Raw genomic sequence first — 24,353 nt, forward strand, 5'->3', positions numbered from 1 at the left:
TTCACAATAAAAGTAAAATCTTCACGTTCTCAATATGAAACTAACCATATCTAATACTTTATTTCACTTTAGTCATGTTGTATTAGTTCAAACCATGTACATCACTGAAGGAGATCTTCTTTTTTAATCTTTTATTTTGTACTGAAGGCGATGCTCTCATTTTAGACTACATTTCCCATGGTGCACCGGCTGATACCGGAAGTATCTACGTGTTCATTTTCGCGACAGTTCAGGAAGCGTCTACTAATAGCTACATAAACCAGCCAGAGTTGGGCTTTCTCCTACTAAGGAGTACAGCAAAAACAGGTGAATATTATCCAGAGTAAATACGTTTAGTGTTTAACTTTTACCAAATAGTTACTGCTGCGTTTACTAAGTATTTTACAAATAAAACCGACCAGGCCTTCTTATCTTATTAAACTAGTTAGCAACAAGCTAACATTGTCTGCTAGCAAACACAGCGTCAACCAACACAACATTGATATGTCAGTGCTTGTTGTGGGTACATCGCATACCGTGCAGTAAATAAACAGTGTATTTGGTTTATTTAGGATAGAAAATATGTATAGTTTAGAAGTGTTTAATGTAACTTAGAGCATATGTAGCAACGGTTAGCGATAGCATCCTCTGTTTCTGTGTTGTCATTTTTTAAAAGAGGTTTATAAACCTCATGTATATCGCCCTAATACACCATACATAACATATGATATGCTTTTAAGTTTAAAAAACTGCATTTAAAGTGTTTTTAATGTAATCACTGTAGACTGGAAGCTTTAGACCAGACTAAGGTTCAAAGTGAGAGTGATGCATCAGGTTATAAAACTATTTTTTTACCCCAAAATGTTGCATGATACAGTGCTCATGAGTTTAGTTGCGTTGGTTTATCTGCATGTCGTTTAAGATTAGAGTGCTGAACCTCCTCAGGATGTTTCCTCTCCTTCCCCACTTGTCCTTACCTCCTTCTCCCTCTCATGTAACACTCAGCACCATGTTGCCGACCACCTCACCGAACAGCAACGGCGCCCTCGGTTCGAGCGACACCGCGCGGCACACGGCAGGCTTCAAGCGCTACAAGTACCTGCGACGGCTGCTCCATTTCAAACAGATGGACTTTGACTTCGCCTTGTGGCAAATGCTTTACTTGTTCACGTCGCCGCAGAGAGTCTACCGCAACTTCCACTACAGGAAACAGACCAAGGACCAGTGGGCCAGGGACGACCCGGCTTTCCTGGTCCTGCTCGGCATCTGGCTGTGCGGTAAGTCTGCAACCGGTGAAGCGTTGGATCCAGATGTTGTGTCGCTGTGCTGCGATGACTCAACGCTCCCTCTATTCCTCTGCAGTGTCAACAGTAGGCTTTGGGCTGGTGCTGGACATGGGAGTGGTGGAGACTCTGAAGCTGCTGCTGTGGGTGGTCGTTGTTGACTGTATAGGAGTTGGTCTTCTCATATCAACCCTCATGTGGTGAGTAGAGGGTTTGCCTCGTTGAGGGGCATGTTTTTGTGTGTATGTAAGCCTTGCTTGTGCAGCTAATGTTAAGATTGAATGTTATGTATTCTGTCTTTTTCAGGGTTATCAGCAACAAGTACCTGTTGAAGCATCCCAGCAGAAACTTTGATGTGGAGTGGGGCTACGCATTCGATGTTCACCTCAATGCCTTCTACCCTCTTCTAGTCATCCTGCACTTCCTGCAGCTCTTCTTCATCAACCGTGAGTAGCACGTGTAGCAGTAGCAGTGTCTCCCAAATGACGTCTTCCAATCCAAGGCATGAAATGGTCTTTAGTACATTTTATGTGTTAAATTTAAAACCAAATACCTTCGAGCCTCATAAGTTTACTATAAAATGATACTTCTGATAATCACATGTGTATTCATGTAGTGTAGATTTAAACCTGCTTCCTTCCTTTGTCACCACGCTCACTGTTTGTTTTGTGTGTTTCAGATATTGTGGTAATAAACTCAGACTGGTTCGTGGGATACTTTGTCGGGAACACTACGTGGCTGATCGCCATCAGTTATTATCTCTACATCACGTTCTTAGGTTACAACGGTAAGTCCCGTTCATATTTATAAACAGATTGTGTTTAATCTTCACTAAAAAGAACCAATATTGCAGCGAAGAGACGGATCAGATCGGGTTGGACTGATGACTTCTGGTTGTATTTTGTTCCGTCCTTAACAAGAACTGTCTCGGTTAATAGACAGTCAATTCATTGTCAACTGTTTAGATCATCGATAAGTTGTTTCAGACCTTTTTGAAGCAAAGTGAACAAACATTTGCAAGTTGCAGCTTCTCTGTTGAGAGGGTTTGCTGTTTACTCTGCTGATTGGTCAAAACTGCGTATTTGAAGACAGCAACTTGGGTTTCAAGTAGTTGTGAGGGGCATTTGTTTGACCATTCTCAGACATTTTATAGACCGAGCAATTCATTTTATTGGTTGGAGTGTTTATTTCCATCTAAGGGTGAAGCAGCAGTCTCCGTTAAACACGGTTTTGTTCCCTATAAAGGAATGTCGTGCACACTTCAACGTGACTTTACAGATCTGTTACGTCGGCACAAAGCGGCCGCTGATGTGTTCGTCTTGTGTTTCTCCACGCAGCTCTCCCCTTCCTGAAGAACACCGTGGTGCTGCTCTACCCCTTCGCTCTGCTCGCACTCGTTTACGTCCTCTCCGTCTCTCTGGGCTGGAACTTCACTCAGGGCCTCTGCTGGTTTTACAAGTACAGAGTCCAGTAGGACCGGTTTGTCTCTCGAGGTTGGACTCTAGTCGGCTCCAGGCCGACTCAAAATCTGCTTCCAACTCACATCTAGGTGTCAAGAATGAATTTCCAGCTTCTGTTAGTCAGCATCTGGTCGGGAAGGACTCTGGTGGACTCTCCGTGAACTGGGACGCTGAGCTGGTCGACTCTCAATTGACTCTGTTCGTTTTCTGTTCGGCTCTTGTGTTGAGCTCCAAGGTCGGTGAACAGGGATGTGTTTGGACTCTAGTTGCGGAAAGCAGGAGATACAGCTTTTATTGTTCTTTTTGTATGATTTGTAAATATTCTGGCAGGTTGTAATATATACACAGAGGATTGTTTCTGAGGAGGAAAACATTTGCTTTGTTTCTTTGAGTTTTCTTAAAAAAAAGAAATAATCCTGGTTATTGAGGAGGTAAAAAGGAAAGTGGAGGAACGTGGGAATGGCACTTTTTTTTCACCCCCCTTTCTGTTTTTTCTGAAAGTGTACATTCCAAAGCACTTCCAATAAAAGGTTTTATTGACTTAGCTTGACTCTGTTTGTATGTAGTGATCCTTTATCTTTATATTTACTATATACAGTATAACAACCATCAGCAACAATCTGCCATTACATTCTCTTAATTATAAGGAAATAGTTCAGAGACTGTACACACACAGTATCAACTCATTTATTTGTTTTAAAAGAACCACACGTACACAAATTCATAGTTTATAAGCAACTCACGATATGAATCATCCACATCTTTCTTTATACTCGAGTTAACGGCGGCAACAACCAATGAAAAAACCAATTACACCTTTAATAATAGAAATAAAAACATCCTTGATATGAGATACTGTATCTCAAAGCCCATAGAATACAATAGAAAAGCAGAAAAACAAGATACTTAACAGGAAATATGAAAAAAAGATCGGAGACGACCTCCATTCCGAGTCTTCCACCACAAGTGGGAATAATCTCCCCGATGAAGAGGAACAAACACAGAAGATTAGATATTTGTAATGTGTACACAAACATAACGAATGAGTCATCAGTCAATCCACTTCCAATGAACACAAATGTTTAAAGAAAATATCAACTACACAGATCATCCGCTCCTTTTAATGTGCGTACCTGTTTAACAGACGTCATGCTATTTCAGTGCATTCGTCAACAGCTGCTTGAACTTCTCCATGTCGATGGTCTTCATGATGAAGACCTTGTGCTTCTTCTTCAGCAGGCCCATGTGGTCCAGCACCATCATGCCTCGGGTGTGCTTCCCCTCCAGCTCCACTGTCACCGCAACCTGGAGGAGGAAGACGAGAAGTCTTTGGATTTGTTCCGGCTAAAAACGGTCTGAACATGCCAGCGTCCAACGGGGTGAAGGCAGCATTTTAACCTCTTCGCTCTCCGTCACCAGGGTGTCCTCGATGGCTGCAGCCAAAGCGTAGGTGTCACAGGTGTTGAACCCGGGTCCTGAGACCAGCTCCTTTTGATACCGATCAGTCTGGACCATCTGCAGTCACCAAAAAACAAACAGGAGACACACAAGTGACATTTTATTCGGAATTCTATATTTCAGTGTTTTTAAATGAAACGACCGTCGTACCGTCCTGGTGTGGAGGGAAATCTTCTCCATGAAACGAGCCTTGTCCGTGTCCTGGGCCAGCCAAGTGTCACAGAAAGCCTGAGGGAGACGGGATGGAAGTCAAGCGCTCGTCTTTTTGCATTCCGCAACACTGGCGTGACTCAACTAATTGTCTTGTTGTGGTTAAATACAGACCCACGGCAGGCTGCTCCTGCAGCTGAACTCCCAGGTGGCGATGTAGGTGGGGCAGATATAGCGGTCTAACACGATGTAGGCCGCCTCGGGGTCAGCCACGAAGTTAAACTCTCCGCACACTGTGGTGTTACCCCTGGCTGCACACACACACACACACACATCTCTCGTCATTATCACAATGTCAAGTTAAACACATACAGCAGATAACTCGCATGTTAACCTACATTCAGTGTTTCCTCCCATGATGTAGAGCGCCTTCAGGTTCTTGGAGAAGGAAGGGTTCAGCTGTGCAGCGAGGGCCAGGTTAGTGAGGGGCGCCGTGGCCACCAGAGTCACCTGCACACAGTACAAGTGAGGGGAAAACGTGACGTGCAGTTCAACTTCTTGATCATGTACCATCTGCTGTAGCAATTAGTTCACCTTCTTTCCTGTAGATGGCTCCCTTTATATGAATAAGAGACTTAACAACAAGAAGCAAACAACTCTTTAATAAAGATGCATGGATTTTTCTGCTTTGTCTATTTGTGTCTGATTTCTCCTAAATTCACTAGAAGGTAGCATAAGTTAATGCCTCATTTTGCATATTCAAACTTTCCAAAAACTTGTGGTGGCTCCCTTTAGATAAAAAGCATCAATAACAGACTAAATATATATTACACCATTTCTAGGGAAAACATGATGAAACAGTTGTCATCATGTGTTATGTGCTGCATTGATACAACAGTCCCAAAGCGCTCCACCAACTCCTCACCTCTCCAGGGTTTTGGTTGACAATCTTGACCAAGGCGTTCGCCGCTTTCCTCTTCTGCAGCAGCTCCAGGCCCGGAGCGTCTGGATCTGGGGCGTCGCCCAAACCGTCCTTCCCGTGGAAATCCCCAGCGTGGCGCTTGTGGCCCAGCATTGGCCCCGAGCAGCCTCGGTGCACTGGGATCTGAGGAGCATGACAGGGTTATTAGCACGCGCTGGAGCCATCACTACATCACACAGCTGTGACCCGCCACCTTCTTACATCCAGCCGGTTGCAGGCTTTCAGGACACGCAGCGTGTTCTTGCAGGAGTTGTCCAGGGAAGTGTTCCCATGGCAGCAGGTGATCGCGAGGATCTCCACGTTGGGGGCTGCGAGGGCTATCATGATGGCCTGAGCATCGTCCACCCCGGTGTCCACGTCGATGATTAGCTTCTTCCCCATCGTGTCTTAAAGGAATGGAGGGAGGAGGAGGATGTGTCCTCCACAATCAGAACAAAAAGCCATTGTTTTTGGGAGTAAACACACCTGTACAACCATTCAGTGCAGCGGTAGAGAGCACAGAGATTGACTTACCAGTCCGAAAAAGTTTCAGCTACAGAGTGTGATCCTTTTCTAAAGTCAACTGTGGAGTGAAACATCTCTCTGCTGCACTCTGTTAATTATACAGCAAAAAAAAAAAGGTGATGTAACCGGACATGTGGGCTGGGCCAATGCGGGCATATGAGGTCGGTTGTTGTTGTGAACTCAAGGCAAAAGAAAAACATGTTTGAGGGGAGTGTTTAGTCTCCTCCTCTTACTCCTCCTACTATTGAAGTATTTTTATTTGAGTCTATAAAAAGTTGCTTATTCATGCTTTAATTGGGTTATTGGGCGTCTTTGACGCGGATCAAGTCATCCGAGAACACGCGAGGACAATTGTGTCTCATGTGTCAGTGCAACCACGCATTTGTCTCTTTTGAAGCCTGACAACTAAGCACACTATTAGATTTCTCATCACACCCTTATTTGAGCACAAGGGAAAGACAGAGGGAGAATTTCCTGTTTTGCATGTGAAGGTAGTTTTTATTGCGACCAGGCAGGAATCCAAGAACAGCCCGTGCAAAATGCAAAAAAAAAGACGCCACAGATGCTTCAGCCGTATTTAAAAAAATGAAAACAAGAACAAAATACTGCTTTGTTCCGCTTTATTCATTATGGTGAAGCACCGTCAGGCCCTCAGCATGTGACCGAATCATTCTACTTCAGTGAATTCATGAACATTTGCTTGAACTTCTCCAAGTCAACTTTCTTCATCACGACGGCCTTGTGTTTCTTCTTGAGCAGGTCCATGTAGTCCAGCACCATCATGCCTCGGGTGTAGGTCCCCTGCAACTCCACTGACACTGCAACCTGGTGGCGGAACACCAAACGTTGTCGGGTGAGGATCTGAGCTGCTTTGCATTTTCAAAGACGTAAGAGCGGCAGATGCTCACCTCGTCACTCTCCGTTATGAACGTGTCGTCGATGGCGGCAGCCATGGCGTAGGTGTCGCAGGAATTGAACCCTTTTCCCTCTGTGACCTCCTTCTGGTAGTCTGCTGACTGAGCTTTCTGCAGAGACAAGACATCACGAAGGTCCATGCTGTGACAGGAGATCACTTGGCACTTAAAGGGCTCTTAAAGCCACAATGTTAAACTCTGCTCCCACGATCTGCACATACCTTCATGGAGAGGGATGTAATACTTTTCATAAAGGCAGCCTTCTCCGTGTTTTGGCCCAGCCAGCGCTCACAGAAAGACTGAGGGAAGAAACATTAACATCACTGGATAGTAGAACATGTCAAAGGACACTCCTGAAAGTAAACTGCCATGTGGATGTATTGCTTTTGATGTTCCAAACATCCAGGAAGTCCTTTGTAAACTAGACTGTATGAAAACAGGTTGGACGTTCAGCCTCGCTCACCCACGGCAGGCTGTTCCTGCAGCTGAACTCCCAGGGGGCGATGTAGGTGGGGCAGGTGTAGCGGTCCAACACGATGAAGGCCGCCTCGGGGTCAGCCACGAAGTTGAACTCTCCACACATCGTGGTGTTACCCCTGGCTGCACACACACACACACGCACACATTCATCGTTCTTAATTAACGCGAGTGCGGAGGTGGAAATCGCAGAGACACATCTGGGCGGGTGAATTGATTTTGAGACGAATAACGTACAGTCAGTGTTTCCTCCCATGATGTAGAGCGCCTTCAGCTTCTTGGAGAAGGAAGGGTCCAGTTGTATGGCGACTGCCAGGTTAGTGAGGGGCGCCACTGCAACCAGAGTCACCTGAACTCAGAGAGGGCGGGGGGGGGGGGGGGGGGGGGGGGGGGGAAGCTATAAGTAGTTCTTATTTCTTCTAATCTCACATTGAGATCCGTGAAATTCCTTTTCTGGGTTTGCCTCACCTCTCCAGGGTTTTGGTTGACAAGCTTGATCATGGCCGGCACACCTCTCTTCTTCTGCAGCAGCTCCAGGCCCGGAGCGTCTGGATCCGGGACGTCGCCCAAACCGTCCTTCCCGTGGTAATCCCCGGCGTGGCGTTTGCGGGCCACCAGTGGCTCTGAACAGCCGCGGTACACTGGGATCTGAGGAGGGGGTGGTACATCGCGCTTGTGAAGGGGTGTGTTGCCCAATCCCAGCTGCTAATATGAACCCCCCCTTGAATCACAACTCAACCATCACCACACCTCTGTTGGTTGTAGGCAAAGTCGTGTATTTTAAAAACACAGACTTACATCCAGCCGGTTGCAGACTTTCAGGACACGCAGCGTGTTCTTGAGGACGTTCTCCAGGGGCGTGTTGCCGTAGCAGCAGATGATCCCCAAGATCTCCACATCGGGGTCCGCGATGGCCACCATGAGGGCCTGAGCATCGTCCACGCCGATGTCTGCATCAATGATCAGCTTCTTCTTCATCCTAGAGTATGTTCAACAACGAGAAGAGCTTAATACGTGCGATATAGGGTCTTTCAGCTTCTTGTTTTGGTTTCATGGCACACTACTTTACTCATTTTTGGTGTCAAAGGACTTGTGTTTCAGGAATGTTTGGTGAAAAACGTGCATATATGCTTTTATCTCTAAAGGAACATTGTAATGGTGGCTAAGTCTCTCTAAGTTTATTAAGTTTTTTGTTTTTAAGTTCAATTTCAAAAAAATGAATTAAAATTTTTTTAAAGGTTCATAAAAGTTTATTAAAATTTTTGAAAGAAATTGTTATTTCTTATTTTAAATTGGTTCTATTCTTGAACGTTACCATGAAGCTGCGAACGCAGCAGCTGTACCGTGGTCGGTCTAAAGATAGAGTGAAGATACAAGCATCAAATGTTACATTTGCTCGTTTTATTCTGTGGCTCCTACAGTTGCAGCTGATTCAGGCTGCTGCTAAGAGTTCCCACAAAGACGGACAAAGAGGAACAGTTTCTGTGCCGTTCACATCTTGGACACACTCCCAAGGAAACTTGACGGTTGTTCCAAACAAAGCTTTGAATCTTGTGCCTCTGTTTTTTATTTAAGACTTTTTATTCTTGCCCTCAAGTGTGATTTCCTATTTGTCTGTTTATACAGTTTTCTTCCACTTTAGCGTAGTTTTTCTTCCTTATTCTATGTGTAGTTTTGTATCGACTTTATCCTGCAAATGCATTTTTATATTAAAGTCAAACACTTTCATTTACCTTATTGTTGAAAGGTGCTAAACAAATAGTCGTCCCTTGCCTTCTACACAACATGAGCCTGTGACAATTTAATTTATTGAGGAAATTAAAAGTTATTCCGAGTACCAGTTTAAGGATTAGATGATGTTGACATTATGGGTAAAAACTCAATCACACAAATAACATGAAAATCCTCACCTGGTGAACGGAGCTTGGCCGATGTTTACCGCTGTCTGCATTGGGAGCATCTGACCGCCTTGAAGTGAGCCGCCTTTTAAAAGCCACGGAGGCACACGGAGGGGTTTCTAACGGGAAAGAGGCAACCGCCCATCTGGACGTTAGAAGAATGTCGTTTTTTGTGTTCGTTGAATTCCAAAGAAGATTAATAAACTGTCGGTCGTAGTTTGAACATGGAAGTGAGTGTTTATTTCACAACTATGTATTTTTCTTTTTATTAGATGCATTCAAAGCTGCCTCTGTAATGAAAACCAGATTGTTTACTACTTTAGAGGAACAACGACAAAGCAGATAATCTGTTCAACTTGTTCAGTGCTGCTTAACGTCCTGCGTCTTCTGCAGCACAAACAACAGTCAAAAGACAAAATGTTGCAGCAGGAATCAACAGATAACAGTGCAGCTTGTGCTTTGAATCAAACTGTCTGGTGTTCAGCCAAATCGAACAGTGAGCCCGAAAAACATCTGTGAATCATCTGATCTAAACATAAGTGATTGCAGACTCTTGGGTTTCAACGCGTCAATAAAATGTGTTTCCCTTGTTTCTTCTGGAATGTGAAACTGGATTTTGCAATGGATTTAACCCCAAAACAGGCAAAAACAAAGTCCAAGGAGATGTTTTTATGACAAAAGTCAGTTTTATTCATTAAGGTGAAGCACCGTCAGGCCCTCAGCATGTGACAGAATCATTCTACTTCAGTGAATTCACGAACATCTGCTTGAACTTCTCCAAGTCAACTTTCTTCATCACGACGGCCTTGTGTTTCTTCTTGAGCAGGTCCATGTAGTCCAGCACCATCATGCCTCGGGTGTAGGTCCCCTCCAACTCCACTGTCACCGCAACCTGGTGGCGGAACACAAGAACGTTGTCGGGTGAAGATCTGAACGGGCATGCTTTGTATTTTTAAAGACATTAAAGCGGCAGATGCTCACCTCGTCACTCTCCGTTATGAACGTGTCGTCGATGGCGGCAGCCATGGCGTAGGTGTCGCAGGAATTGAACCCTTTTCCCTCTGTGACCTCCTTCTGGTAGTCTGCTGACTGAGCTTTCTGCAGAGACAAGACATCAGTCAGCTGCCACTAGAGGGCCCCCAAACAACATCTATGTGTTTCTCTGTAATCATGAGCATTTAAAGATACACATAGTACTCAATTCTGTCAATCACGTCAGGATAAAATGAACAACAAAATCTTGGGATGTGGTTGCTAATAAACAGTTTGGGGATTTTAACAAACACAGTAGTGTCACTCATTGACTTTTGGCTGATTGTAGTTGTATTAGATCCGAGTTAGCTGTTGCTGGCACATTTTGTGGAGAATGTTGGAGGGGTCATTCTTTCCCGGGGCCCCCAAAAAAGGCTTGTTCCGGCCCTGGTGAACATATTTGACGTATGACAAATATAATTTGATCACTTCAGAACATTTCCTTGGTGCATACATGGAGAGGTGTAATGGGCGGTGGTGCATAATAACCCTTCTGAGAACATCGTTATACTTGTGCCGACATGCTCTGCTTTGCATTCCGAACTGTACAACCTGACATTGAAGCGTTGGTTATGTTTTTCCACCCGATCTCTTACCTTCATCGAGAGGCACGAAATCTTTTTCATGAAGCGAGCCTTCTCTGTGTCATGAGCCAGCAACTGGTCACAGAAAGACTGAGGGAGGCAATCATCATTACATCTCTTTTCAATCGTCACTTTTAACATAAATACTGTTGTAGTGAGTGAGGAAGTCTTTTCAAAGTCACTGTTCGGATGATTGTCAATGATTCTGTCTCAAGCTCACCCACGGCAGGCTGTTCCTGCAGCTGAACTCCCAGGGGGCGATGTAGGTGGGGCAGGTGTAGCGGTCCAGCACGACGTAGGCCGCCTCGGGGTCAGCCACGAAGTTAAACTCTCCGCACACCGTGGTGTTACCCCTGGCTGCACACACACACACACAGTCATTATTCTCAGTACCATCAGTGCACAGAAGAGAAGAATAAAAGATCGACTCTAGACTTAACAGTAGGTAACCTACATTCAGTGTTCCCCCCCATGATGTAGAGCGCCTTCAGCTTCTTTGGGAGGTCGGGGTCCAGTTGCACTGCGACAGCCAGGTTAGTGAGGGGCGCCGTGGCCACGAGAATCACCTGCAGACAGCAGCAGATAAGCAACATACCTTTAGATCTTTTGATATATTCCAGATCACTTTGCAGTTCCCCACAGGCTTGTTGTGATCCAGACAGATAAACCTCCAGAAGGGTAAAGTCACAAGATAACCAGACTGCCTGCTCCCCCAGGTATTTGTCTCACCTCCCCAGCGTTCTGTTTCACCATCTTGACCAAGGCCTGCGCAGCTTTCCTCTTCTGCAGCAGCTCCAGGCCGGGAGCGTCCGGATCCGGGACGTCACCCAGGCCGTCCTTCCCGTGGTAATCCCCGGCATTTTGTTTACGGGCCAGCAGGGGTGTTGAGCAGCCGCGATACACTGGGATCTGAGGATTGTGATGTTTAATACAGCATCATAACGTGGAGAACAACATACATTAACCCCTTAAACCCACATCAATCAGAACACCAAACCTCCATTGACATGCACCAATTTCTGCCCGTGTACGAGGGCTTCCTTTGGGGACTGACGTTTCAGTCAGTCACAGACTTACGTCCAGCCGGTTGCAGACTTTCAGGACACGCAGCGTGTTCTTGAGGACGTTCTCCAGGGGCGTGTTGCCGTGGCAGCAGGTGATCCCCAAAATCTCTACATTGGGGTCGGCGATGGCCACCATGATGGCCTGAGCGTCGTCCACCCCGGTGTCCACGTCGAGGATCAGCTTCTTCTTCATCCTGCGTTCTACAACAAGGAAAAAGAGACGAGAGCAAGTGTGCACGCTGAGGGACGAACACCAGCCAAAGGTATTCGCCACAACCTGGCAACCCAAAAGTTGTTCTTATTGGCTGAGAGAACTCAAGGCGCTGCAGTTCAGGAAAACGCATACAAATAGACCGATTCAGACGTTTTGAGCAAGAGAAAGCTATTTGATACGACTTGTTAAAGGTTAAAGGTTAAAGGTTCGGTCCTTGGCTGGGACGTGTTCTGAGTCGAAGTGTCCTTGAGCGAGACACTGTCCCCCGAGCTCCCCGGGCGCCTGTCATGGGCAGCACACTGCTCCCAGATGCAGGGATGGGTCAAATGCAGAGGAAAATTTCCCCCTTAACGGCATATATATAGTGTATAACATAAAAATATAATACAAAATTCCCTGGAGGCCTTTTTATACCTGCAACATTACATGTTCGATACATTTTGTGCTTCATTAGATACAAATGTTCCCTCGGTCATAATAAAGAAATACCACGAGAAGGTTGGCATCTCAAGCGTGGAAAGACAATCGTCCTGTACTTTGGGTTTGAACAATGATTGTCTGCGCAACATGAGCATTTATTATGAGCAACGTGTCATTAGGCGTGGCGGGGTTCGAGGAGCTTTAAGAAACACACTCAAAAGATTTCACGCAGAGCCTTTTAAGTGATTCAAAACGGATTAAAAAGTTGCAATTCATCCACACACCTTTAAATGTCTGTGAAATATCAGTAAAATGTAAATTTCCTCACCTGGTGAGCAGATTCTGATGTCTACTGATGTCTTTGCTGAGACTGGAGAGGCTGACTGCCCTCACCTGAAGATCCTCCTTTTAAAGGAATATGTAAATACACAACGAGAGGCGGAGATGAAGTAAAACCTGAGCCGTGTCTCCGCACCTGTCGACACACCTACCAGCCTGTGTAATGCACCCTTTCAGAGTGCATGAATTAACCGTCAGTGGCAGTTTTTTTATTTGTCGCTTTACTTGAATGTATTTTCCACATCGTCGGACATAATAATGTGAACAGAAAGCAGAAGGAATCGCTTGTTTATTGCAAAATGCTGCAGCGAGACTCAACTATAACAGGAAAGTGTTGAAAACAACTACAACAGAGGAAGCTGCGTTCAACTTGAGGGAAGCAAAAGAAAGCCGACTGAATAAAGACATTCATGCCAAACATGGGTTAAAGACGGGAGGATGTAAAGCCTGTAAAATGTGATTTACTTTGACCGACCTGAGGACATGCTCATGTTTTTAAAGTCATAGTAGAATTTTGTGTTCTTGTGTTCTGAAATGTAAAAAATAATGTCATGGAACAGATTATTTGGCACCAGCAGATGCAGAATCCACATTTTGTTCAGTGACCCTTTGGCTGTTTCCTGCCTCACACACCTGCTATAATATTTATGCCTTGTATTCTTTAGGCTGTAATTTGACTTAGGGTAATGGTATGCTCTATAGAGGCAAGAGAGAACTTGAATATCCCGTTGTATTGCACTTTACGTTACAGTACTCTATGCCTGCAGTCTCTTGTAGCCAAGAATTTATAGAAGTAGTTGTCGTTGCCAACTCTTCCTCCGGCTCATCATTCCTGGGACTCACATCGTGTTCTTGCAGCGATAGTGCAATTCTTCTCTGTTATCTCGAAGCATGTCGTTGCAGGTGCAAGAACAGAAATCAAACCTGTAATCAAACTGGCGGTGCGTGGCCTCCGATTTTCAAGAGTGACTGATGCAAAATGCAGAACAGAGTGTCCTACCGGAGAGCTCCGCGTGTGCTCGGCATCTGTTCATCAGAGATGCCAGATTTGTACTCTGCGGACATCATTCGACGAGAGATTTTTCCAGTTTTTCCTGATTCCTGTCTTTGTTGTTTTCAGCTGCCACAAAAAATATATCGTTGTCTGTTAATAAACGCTTATCTTGTCTAATGACGCAAAAGGAAAAAACAACAACACAGGAAGTGCAAAATCAAATTGTCTTTAATAGTAAAAAGAATTCTCCAAAAAAACAAAACAGTATAACTTTACTGCTTCTATACACTGTGGTAGTATATTTTGTTCAACTTCAAAAATACTCTGTATTAACTTAACATGATTGTATTTTTTTCAGAGAAAATACAAATATTATATGACATCTTTCATTCGCATGAGTACAGGAAGTGCTTCACACATTCTTCAACCTGAACATCGTGTCCGTGATTTAAACCGGAGGCCCTTCGATCAGCGAGGGGACCTTCATTCCCCGGAATCCTCTGCACCTCGCGATGCAGGTCTGGGCCTGGCCAGGTTGGCCCGGACCCGAGCCTGGTCCACGGCGTCCAGCAGGTTTTTGGAGTCCAGAGCCAGAGTGTGAGCGGCCGCCAACATCTGCCGCTGGCATTCCTCCTTCAGCGACGTCACCGAGTTCTGCTGGGCCAGTCGCATCTTGTTGATCAGCTCCCCTAAATCCTTGTTCAGCAGCTTCTTCGTGCCCTCGATCTGGGATGGAGAGCGGAGACGATCACATGATACATCACACATCTGTGTCCTGATTCAACGCAACCGCAGGTACCATCTACAATCAACTATAAGCTATCAAAGAGAGGGGAAGTGAGGCTGACCTCTGTGGTGACCGAGCTGTGCAGGGAGGGCAGGATCTCATCCACGCTTTGGATCAGGCTGCGGAGAGTGATCCCCACTGCCTGGAGGTGGACGAGGGAGACAAAGACAGTAGGGGGGGGAGGTGGAAGAAATAACCATAGCTTAGTTTACTGTGGTGTTTGTGTTTACAGCTGTTCTTAAACGGGATAAAGACGGCCTACTTTGACAGCGCTGGGATACTCGGAGGCCGGCAGAGTGTTGACGTCATTCTTCAGCTTGACCACCTGTTTCACCATCGCCATGACGCCGGTGTAGACCTGGTCACCTGACCGGTCCAGCTCGGCTGTGGGCCGAGGCTTCGAATAACACAACACGGCTTATTTTTAATGACCAAAAAGCTCAATTTCGGTGAAAAAATAAAAAAGCCTTACTATTGGAACTTTTCTAATTGTTTTTAACGGTTCTTTTCATAAGAAAGTAACACAATCTGAGAATATTTCCTCGGGGGAGGGGTGTTTTATTGTTTACCTGTGTGGCTGTGGGAGGCATCGGGGGCTTTTCTGGAGGACCTGGGGGAGAAAGAAAAAGCTGCATATCTGCACATTTTGTTTCCCATCACATGCTCTGCACATGTGTATGACTTATAATGTGAACTAAAAACATTTTGCATATTCTAAATACAATTTATGGCGAAAATAATGCATTTTAAATCTTAAATATCTTGTTTTCATTACTTTTTTTGTCGTGGAATGTGCAGCCTATGTGCAGCCTGTACAAGCGTTATTCATATTTTGTAACTATTTACGCCGTGTGTCTCTGCTTATACAACATAGTGAATTTGTTTATTTTCATGCATAGCTTTTCTGTATTACACTGCTGCATTATTAGCGACATTCTTTTACATTACGAGTGCAAGAGTTAAGACATGTTAAGGCCTGTTTAACAAGGCTCACCATTGTCTGCGCTTTTTTCAGGAGGCTGCAAAAAAGAGGAAGAAAACAGGATGTGAATCTAGCAATTTAAATGAGTTTCAAAATGTATGTCAGGTCAGAGGTGGGGTTATTTCTGTGAATTTACTTTTCAAAAATTGGAGATGACGGAGAGGTTTACAGGTTTGTCGCTGCCCCTTAGTGGTAAAAAAAGTGCTTAACGCAGCTTTAATATAACTCTCAAATTAGCACAAGAGGATATAAAAACAAGATAATAAGTACCTTGATGTGTGAATCCACTCTCACAACAGGATCCTGCAGGAAAAAAAGCAGACGTCAGTGAATCCAGCAGTGGTTGCTGCTTTTCACGTGTCATGTGCCTGCCAAAGATCTTCCGCTTTCATGACACGTCACTCTCTTTCGTCACACTCTCGAGGGCACAAACTTCTTCCTGTGCTTCTTTCGAAGAGCAGTGCAAGGCATGCTCTCTGTGTGTGTGTGTGTGTGTGTGTGATTCCTCACCAGTTGTCTCTCCTCCTGCTCCAGCCACTGTTTATCCACCAGCATCTCTCTTCTTTGCCTTTGCAAAGTATCCTCCACTCGCTCTTTCTCTTTCTGCCACACCGGCCTGGTGTCCCTGTCTGCTCCCTACACACACACACACACACACACACACACACCCTTTAAATGTCACCTTTTGAGGCAGTATAACTTGATTGTTTGAATCATCTTTGTCTTGGGATTTGTTCAGCTTTCACTCAATTTCTAGGAACTTATTTTGCATATCAAAATTGAATTTTCCCTTCAGTTAATTTCCATGTTGTTGCTTCGTCATCCACCTTTGACACTCTGGTCTAAAGAGCAGCTGCAGAACGTGACTCAACAACAAACTTCCTTCTGGTTTTTGATGTAATTATGGAGCTTCAGTCTATCGTGTGCATTATTCTCTACATTATTTGCATTTGGTGTTACAACATTTGCAGTTTTTTGCTCCATAAAGGGAGCGGGAAGTAGATTTGATCAGATATGAAATACAATGCATGACCTTGTAGCATGTTACTCTGTTTGTGTGTGTGTGTGTGTGTGTGTGTGTGTGTGTGTGTGTGTGTGGACACCTGTATGTGCGTGACTCGAGGAAGGGTATTGCCTTGTATTCTGGATGGCTGGTGAGAGAGAGAGAAGGAGAGGACATGTGATTTAAAAACACAGCCTGTCATGGTCATATTGGAGGTCATCTTGGCTACTTTTTAACTCAGTCTTTCCCTTTACTTCCACAAAAATGGCTGCTTGTGTTCCCTGGGTCAAAAATTACAAATGCATACCTTGGGCGGAGGCTCTGTGATGTGCTTTGGGTCCGGCGTTGATGCGGTGGAGCGGGATCGGTCTCGCCTCCCCTCCTGCTCCTGCTCCATCCTGTGGGAGTCACTGACACACGAACGCAGACATCAGTTAGTGTTATGACGGCGACGCGTTCTCAGGGGTTAACGTCTGTGTTAATTGACATGATGCCGGACCAATCGAAATATTTCGATTTGAATATTCATATTGAGCTTGACCTGAGATCCCAGCATGCAAAGCTGGAAGAACAGATTTTAATCTTTGACACCACCAAAGCATTGTCAAGACTTTCAGAAGTGTGGTATAGTAATAGAGGAGAGGAATGTGCGTGCACCTCAGGAAGCAGACGAGCTGGCTGAAGCTGGGCCGGGCGTGCGGCTCGTAGGCCCAGCAGTGGCTGAGCAGGGAGTAGACGGTGGGCGGGCATTGCTGCGGCTTGGGGAGTCGAACCCCCGACTCCAGCTGGTTGATCACCTGCCCGTTCTCCAGCCAGAAGAACGGCTGCTGGGCCATCGAGAAGATCTCCCACGCACACACACCTGGTCGAACAAAACACGACTACGATTGTAATTCTTGTATCGGTTAGCCCTAGAATTAAAGCACAGAATAAACTTGTGATTTAAATGTTATTCTGGCCTCTAACATAACCCAGTTGAATGCTTGCTGTATACACAAGCAGATGTCAGAGATATGCTTGTCTGTTTATGACAGAAATGGCTCGAGTCTGGCTCGAGTGTAGACTTCCTCATAACACTTACAATTGTTAGAGTTGTGTCCACTTCTGCCAATGAAAACCAAAAGATGTTTCACAATTGTGGAACTCAATTTATAACTTTGGTTCCACAATTTAGTATTAAGTAACTACAAGTCATAGCATTATTCTGCCCACACATTCTGCGAATAAGTTCATCTTTATGTTCAGACGCACTACGAAGTACACGACGTGTTGTATTTCTCACCAAACATCCAGACATCACTAGCTGTGGTGAAGCGTCTGAAGTTGATGGACTCGGGTGCCATCCATTTGATCGGTAATCGACTTACGGAGGCTGCGCACAGAAGAAGCATATTTGAAGAGAAATAGACCCAAAAAAAAACAGATTTTACAATGTAAGCAGGAGGTAAATAATAGCCCAAATGAACTTGAACCTCCTTAAAGAAACAAGAAGATATGAACACACTGAAATGAGTGTGTGTGTACCTTTATAATACTCTTGTTCGTCTACATAGCGAGACAGGCCAAAGTCGCCGAGCTTGACGCACTGAGGAGACGCCACCAAGACATTTCTCACCGCGATATCTCTGCAGCACACAGACGGAACAGAAACCAGACACAATCATTATCCGTGTTGAGAGAAAGACAGCAGAGTTTTTTTTATGGGTTTTCTCTTATGAGTTACCGGTGCACCATGTTGAGTCCCTCCAGGTAAGCCAAGGCTTTGCAGATTTGCAGACAGTACAGTGTTAACGTTGCAGTGGTCAGGATGTACTGCTCCTGCAGGAGATAGCTCCCCAGCTGTCGGGGAAACAACAAGAACACTTCACACATTCATCTCATCCAGTGTTACTGATATTCTGTACTGTCAGTTTCATCACTAGTACATGCTTTGCAGCCATTCAAAACATGCAAACACAGCAACACACCTCTCCATGTTCAAGGAGCTCCATGACGATCCAGACAGGGTCGACCTCGATGACCCCGATTAGACGCACGATGTGGGGGTGATCCAGATTTTTCATCAAGCCTGCATCAGACAGAGCAGCTCGGGTGAGTAACGTGTCGCTTTGTGTAGCGATGTATCAGTATCAGAGAAAGAAGACAGAAAAGGACGTCACTGGAGAATAGATGGCATGTCTCTGAACCACTATGAAACCAGGAAACCCAAATGTGTTGGTGTGAAAGTGCTGAATTGCAATCTTCCTTTTCTTTATAAATAGTTTACGCTTTCTCTTGCATACTTGTAGTTGCAAAGAGCAAAGTAAACATTGGATTTACTTTCTTCAGGTGGAGACAAACAGGCCTCTGAATGAACGTTGTCCAGTGGCTGCTCTATACGAACATTCTTTTCCAACTATATAAGGTGATGATATGTCAATGTGCTGCCGCTGTGGACTATCTTATCGTATCTTAACATTACCTGCGAATGTTATCTTCCTAAACCTATACTTTGTCAGTCGTCTCTGAACATAAATCAAAAAAGGTCTCTTGTGTCGAACCCGAGGTTACCACAGGCTCCAGTCAGAGCTTTTTCACGAAGCCACATCCAGGCAACAGGAAGTCGACGACAGCAAAGTTCTCACCGATAAAACATGCGAAACACTGAAATGTTCCAAACTCAGATACTCGGCACTATTATCATTACATGTCACTCTGAAAGCGATTCAAAGAAGGATCAGTTTAATGTGAGAAAAATGTCGACATACCAAAAAGTTATTTTACGTCACGATGGGAAAGTTTGACACTTCCTGTTGTGAACGTTTGTCAGGCTGTGCAGTTGCATCACAGATCTCTGCACAACACCTGTGAAGCTTTTAATCCCTGCGACATACTCACCAGCTTCACTGAGAAACTTCTCCTTTACTTCAGCCGAGAAGTCCTTACAGGTTTTGATGGCCACACAGATCCTCTCTCCCGTCTACAAACACACGCATGGACACGTTATCCACCGGGGCTAAGAGGTTTAACAGATTTTTACAGTCTGTTCCTTCAGTGTGACGACACAAAGACGACAGACCAACTCACTGGGCTTTTATAAACTCCGTCGTGAACCTCTCCGAAGAACCCTTCGCCCAGGATCCGACCCACAACGACGTCGTCTCTGGAGATCCTGTGCTTCTCTGAACACACACACAAAGTGAAATATAGTGAAATATATAGTTATATAGTATGTAAAAGTACAATGGAACAGCTGCAAATCCTGTTTCGAAAATGAGAATCTGGCATGTTTTTTTCGTACATAAACACCTATAACTGGGGTTTGCTTCACTTTATTTACACCAAATCTTTTTGTGAGGCACCTGCACCCTTTGTGCTATGAATTGGGAATGTTTTTTAGGCTTGCCAGAGCCTCATTTAAAAACTTTATGTGCTTTTTCTTCAGGCGAACCTGGGAATTTTCCCTGTTTGCTGTGTTCTGTCTTCAGCTACTATTGACCAGTAACATATACACAATATTTACTCATCTCAACAAATAAACTCACAATTCCTAGTGTTATTCAACCATCAACAGTGTATGGGTTACAATTTTCGAGCAGAGGACTAAAAATAGGCCTAGGGGTTAAAAGGTTAAGAAACAGAGGGCGTCTAGAGACCTGGATGCAAATATTTGTACACTAAATATAAACAGTGACATTTTTGTATTCATTTTTGGTGAAACACGACTCACCGCCGGAGTCTTCTTTGCCCTCTGAAATCTCCGCATAAATATCCGAACCTGAGGTTAAAGAAACATGTTGAAATGAAAGGTCTGTTTACAGAATAGTTGTTGAATAGTCCAAGTAAATTATTACAGGCAGGATGTAAATGACCACATCTGATGTGTCATTTGTAAATCAGTCATGAGACTTACTCAGACCTCTATCAGGACTACTGGCGCCGCCGCTGGAAGAGAGAGAGGGAGACTTCTTTAAAGCAACATAGCAGCATAGCGTTATAATCAGCCTGTGACCTTTTGGTCCAGTAGACTGCAGGCATGAATATGAAAATATGAGCATGAAGGAGGAGGAGGGTGTGAAAATGAAACCCCACCGTGCTTCCACTAAATGACTTTCCAATATGATTCATCACACTCACCTTTGTGGGATGTCAGGTAATCTCAGTTTTGCATCTCTCCCTGAAAGAAGACAATTTTTGGTTTGGTTTTTAGTTAGGACTAGCAAATTAAAGGGACATTTTTTCATACATGGCTTCGGTACCTTCTGACATCCTTCGTCTCAGTTATGATACAACTTTTTAAATAAAGGCCCCAGTTTAATCCTATTATTTCAACCAGTTGTTTGAAGTGGAAAAGAAAGAGAAAGCACCTCAGAAAAGTCTTTATGATTCATGGAAAATAGGAGCCAAACGTATCCGTGGTTGTTTAATATAGAGGTGGGTTGTTGGCATATGTTTTCGCTACATTTATGACTCAAGTGTACCTTTGATGGGCCGGATAATGAGCGAGCTCTCAGAGGCGCCTTCCAGCCGACAGTAGCCGTCGATCAGGTCGGCCATGTTTTCTGCCACGGCCAGGGAGGAGGTGTTGACCGACAGCGGCTGGAGGGGTTGAAGATACAAGATACTCAGTGTGGGTTGAACCGCTTCACCTTGCTGACCCGCTGACTCTTATAAAAGTGCAACTCAGAGGCCAGAGGACATCATGTGTGAAACTGGGTACACAGATGAAGAAAATCCTCCACAGGTCTCCAGGAAGTCACTGAAGTCCACTCACCTCCCCTTTAAACCAAAACCTGTCACATACACACTTTGTTTTCTGTCTGGCTTAAACAAATGGTACTGTAATCGCCCAAAATGTTGACCTATTCTTCCAGGAAGTCACCTGTTTGGCTCCCTCTATGTGCACAGTGAGCAGAGCCTGGCCATCACTCTCAGCAGAGCAGGACATACTGCGCACCTGAGAGAACGTGGCCAGACAGATGGGCTGCAAAAGAGACAAAGACGTGAATGAATATATACATTATGACGGATCGGCGTCTGCAAATAAGGCGAGATAGAGAGCGTGAGCTCACCGTGGAGTTTTCAGTTTGCTGACTGATGCCTTCAGGGTCGATGACCAGGTCTATTGTTAGATTCCAGCCGTGCTAAAGACATTCACACACAAATGCGTCAGAAAATACAACATTTAGCTTGACAGGAAATGACCTTCAACCTCTCCCACGCTCACCACCAGCCTGCAGGCGAAGCGCTCCTGCGTGTAGCTGTAGCACTGGGCCAGAGTGGTGAAGAACCTGGCCATGCACTGGTCCTGCTTCAGAGTGGAGTAGCCCTGGAACGTCTGCTGGATCAGCCGGCGTAGCTGTTTGGGCTGAGGCGTTGCAATGCAGAACAAATTATAATCGTACGATCTCTTTGCGTCATGTGCTGTCGTTGTTTCAGCTCGTTACCTTCATGCTGTTGATCAGCTCTCTGGGAAAGAACAGGTCCAGACCCACGTCCTTCCTAAAGGAGGAGAGTCAAAAGCATGCGGTCAGATATGCAAACACGTCAAGGGATTCAAACCAGGAGTCGTCTTGCTCATGCATGAACCATTTGTGCATAAAAAGACCTGTTGTCGATGCACAGACACCACAATCCAAGCGACTTACTCTAATAGTTCAAAGTTGGACTTTTTCTCCAGTCCGTTTGGATTCATGTCTTTGTAGAACCTCCTGCAATGAACACAATGGATGTTTTGTGATTGTACAAACAGACAGTGTTTGATTTTTCACTGAGAACATTACATCTCCGGGCGTTTTGTTAGATCTGGAACACAGATATCTTTATTTTTAAGAGCGTGCATGAGGTGATGGTTGTTAAGTACCTAATTTCCAGACAACCGAGCTGTAGAGCCATCCCATCGCTGACTTTTGAGGCATACTGCCGCATGTAGTCACTTCGTATCTAAGGGGTAAACACACACACACACACACACCTTCCATTGACTGCAGCCATTATAAACACAGTCCCATACCTAACCTCTTCCCTAATCTAAACCTAATCCTGAATCTAACCTACTGGAAGAGATAGAGAGTCAAATCTAAGAGTAATTTGCAAGAGTAAGCAAACGTGTTACTGACCTGCTGGTAAAAGTAGAGCATTGTGGTTCTGTCATCTTTGAATTCCTCCATGAAGTCTGACGGGATGTATCTGATCCTCAGGTCATATCTGTACAAACAAACGGCACGGTCAGCTCCTCCGATTCCCTTTACACTATAAAACTAACTAACTAAAAAGTACTGACCTCCACTCGGCCTCCAGGTGCTGCTGCTCGTACCGCTGGGTGAGTTCGGACACGGTCAGGTCCGGGTGCAGCCAGTGCGCCACTGAGGACTTGAGGTGTTTGAGGAGGAGGCAATAGCAGAGTCTGTGTGTTATATCTGGACCCACGCAGCCGCTGGACAGCACCGCGTTAACGACATCCTGGGACAGAAATCATTACACAGGGACGTCTGTGGGCATGTGGGCTTTCAGAATGTGAACAACGGTAGCAGAGTGCCGTGGAGAAGAGTGTATTACAGTACATTAGAGGATAAAAGAAGGGTACAACAAAGTAAAGTGCAGTATATGCTGTAGTAGAATAACTACCTTGACAGTCCATCCTTCCTCACAGCGGACCAGTTTGAAGTTCTTGCCCAGGTTGGAGCTGTTGCTAAAGAAACACACTTTGATGATCTTCACCGGGAAGATGCTGTCCCTGGAGACGGTGGCCAGGGAAGACGTATCCGAGGAACCCGACGGGCTGGTGGGAGACATGCTCCTCCAGTACAGGGTGCAGCTGTCTCCAGACATCACACACACACACACACACACACACACACACACACACAGCGTGTATGCTACTGCATGCAGGCATACATTGCTGTCAAGCGAACATACATCATTTCACTCTCTTTCTTCTCTCTCATACATAAAGGGACTCATTGAAGCTGGAGACAGGAGACAGGAGACAGGAGACAGGAGACAGGAGACAACAATCAACGATGATGCCGTTTGGATTTGAAGAGATCTGAGTAAAGGATTCGACTTCTGTTGCGATCGGTGTGTACTCACCACGTCTTGCACCAGCTCCAGAAACGTATTGTTCACCTCTAAAAGTGACGACAAGCCAGTGCCGGCGACAGACTGCATTCATGTTACTTTGCAAAGTGCCGCTTTTGTTTTTCTCTGGCAGGTTAACGGAGCCGAAGAGCACGGAGTCGTGCCCCTGAAGAAGAAGAAGGAACGCATCAGAGAGCGAAAGAGGAAACGACACTGAACAGGCGAATAAGGAAGTTGATGAGCAGCTCACAGAAACACTGACAGGAATGATGAAACCACCGTGCCACCCCCCCCCCCCCCCCTTGTCTCACATGCAGTGGCACAGTCCAGCAAAGCAAACCACAACCCACCCCCAACGGTGCACAAAGGGACATGGCACAGAGTGCGCTCACTTCCTCCTCCAAATGTTCTGATGAGCAAAAGCACAGAACAGGTGAAAGCTGAGGAGTTAGGCTTGAGTATTACACGATATCTCTATCAACTCCTTTAAGAGAACAACAATCACAACACGAGCTGATCAGGTTTTTAGCCGCGCTGTGCTATATTCGGTACACGTTCATGGTCCTCAGAGGGTGAACCTAAAAGCTAATGCACTTTTAGAGTTATTTAAGGTCCATGCCTTATGAAATGTTGATTGTTACTTTGCACATTATTCTATTCTTAATTTAAGTAAAAACTGCCCTCTCTATAGAGGAAAAGCATTCAAGCAAAGCTGCAGCACGACAGGTACGAAACCTTTCAGATGTGGTGAACACTGTGTGGCGGCCACG

General features: G+C 45.1%; 5 protein-coding genes across 8 annotated transcripts; 1 reads left to right on the forward strand and 4 right to left on the reverse strand.

The window, feature by feature from the left end:
- The first annotated feature begins 227 nt into the window (after positions 1-227).
- unc50 (unc-50 homolog (C. elegans)) lies at positions 228-3,272 on the forward strand. The gene is made up of 6 exons (XM_079185373.1): positions 228-306; positions 985-1,256; positions 1,342-1,462; positions 1,569-1,708; positions 1,942-2,049; positions 2,600-3,272. Exons 2-6 carry the CDS (start codon positions 989-991, stop codon positions 2,734-2,736), a joined length of 774 nt encoding a protein of 257 aa, XP_079041499.1. The 5' UTR covers positions 228-306; positions 985-988; the 3' UTR covers positions 2,737-3,272.
- Positions 3,273-3,393: 121 nt separating this feature from the next.
- Positions 3,394-5,981, reverse strand: LOC306715375 (inosine-uridine preferring nucleoside hydrolase-like). Of its 3 annotated transcripts, XM_079185721.1 has the most exons (9): positions 5,826-5,981; positions 5,514-5,698; positions 5,256-5,435; positions 4,729-4,840; positions 4,505-4,641; positions 4,331-4,408; positions 4,121-4,237; positions 3,855-4,027; positions 3,394-3,702 (listed from the first exon to the last, which is right to left on the reverse strand). In XM_079185721.1, the coding sequence occupies exons 2-8, from the start codon at positions 5,691-5,693 to the stop codon at positions 3,875-3,877; spliced, it is 957 nt and encodes a 318-aa protein (XP_079041847.1). In that variant the 5' UTR covers positions 5,694-5,698; positions 5,826-5,981; the 3' UTR covers positions 3,394-3,702; positions 3,855-3,874. The 3 variants fall into 3 exon arrangements, with proteins under 3 accessions (XP_079041847.1, XP_079041846.1, XP_079041848.1); XM_079185720.1 differs by having other exon boundaries at positions 3,394-4,027; XM_079185722.1 differs by having other exon boundaries at positions 3,394-4,027; positions 5,514-5,731; positions 5,826-5,948.
- Positions 5,982-6,300: 319 nt separating this feature from the next.
- On the reverse strand, positions 6,301-9,205 carry LOC306715373 (inosine-uridine preferring nucleoside hydrolase-like). Its single transcript, XM_079185718.1, has 8 exons — positions 9,118-9,205; positions 8,006-8,186; positions 7,676-7,855; positions 7,445-7,556; positions 7,194-7,330; positions 6,952-7,029; positions 6,725-6,841; positions 6,301-6,641 (listed from the first exon to the last, which is right to left on the reverse strand). Exons 1-8 carry the CDS (start codon positions 9,165-9,167, stop codon positions 6,489-6,491), a joined length of 1,008 nt encoding a protein of 335 aa, XP_079041844.1. The 5' UTR covers positions 9,168-9,205; the 3' UTR covers positions 6,301-6,488.
- Positions 9,206-9,767: 562 nt separating this feature from the next.
- On the reverse strand, positions 9,768-12,838 carry LOC306715374 (inosine-uridine preferring nucleoside hydrolase-like). Its single transcript, XM_079185719.1, has 8 exons — positions 12,748-12,838; positions 11,799-11,986; positions 11,451-11,630; positions 11,176-11,287; positions 10,942-11,078; positions 10,734-10,811; positions 10,087-10,203; positions 9,768-9,997 (listed from the first exon to the last, which is right to left on the reverse strand). Exons 2-8 carry the CDS (start codon positions 11,976-11,978, stop codon positions 9,845-9,847), a joined length of 957 nt encoding a protein of 318 aa, XP_079041845.1. The 5' UTR covers positions 11,979-11,986; positions 12,748-12,838; the 3' UTR covers positions 9,768-9,844.
- Positions 12,839-13,968: 1,130 nt separating this feature from the next.
- Positions 13,969-23,678, reverse strand: LOC306715638 (protein-tyrosine kinase 2-beta-like). 2 transcript variants are annotated; one of them, XM_079186076.1, is made up of 30 exons: positions 23,596-23,678; positions 23,131-23,471; positions 22,787-22,965; positions 22,623-22,710; positions 22,367-22,446; positions 22,152-22,214; positions 21,951-22,005; positions 21,731-21,871; positions 21,576-21,647; positions 21,386-21,487; positions 20,985-21,102; positions 20,641-20,680; positions 20,423-20,448; positions 20,234-20,281; positions 19,591-19,685; positions 19,402-19,483; positions 18,492-18,592; positions 18,248-18,363; positions 18,049-18,149; positions 17,807-17,896; positions 17,182-17,386; positions 16,832-16,934; positions 16,625-16,672; positions 16,032-16,157; positions 15,792-15,824; positions 15,534-15,558; positions 15,109-15,149; positions 14,802-14,936; positions 14,601-14,681; positions 13,969-14,478 (listed from the first exon to the last, which is right to left on the reverse strand). In XM_079186076.1, the coding sequence occupies exons 2-30, from the start codon at positions 23,332-23,334 to the stop codon at positions 14,236-14,238; spliced, it is 2,841 nt and encodes a 946-aa protein (XP_079042202.1). In that variant the 5' UTR covers positions 23,335-23,471; positions 23,596-23,678; the 3' UTR covers positions 13,969-14,235. The 2 variants fall into 2 exon arrangements, with proteins under 2 accessions (XP_079042202.1, XP_079042201.1); XM_079186075.1 differs by having other exon boundaries at positions 20,417-20,448.
- Positions 23,679-24,353: the final 675 nt, after the last annotated feature.

The sequence above is a fragment of the Pholis gunnellus genome (genome assembly GCF_910591455.1).
Source record: "Pholis gunnellus genome assembly, chromosome: 24".
NCBI lineage: Eukaryota > Metazoa > Chordata > Actinopteri > Perciformes > Pholidae > Pholis > Pholis gunnellus.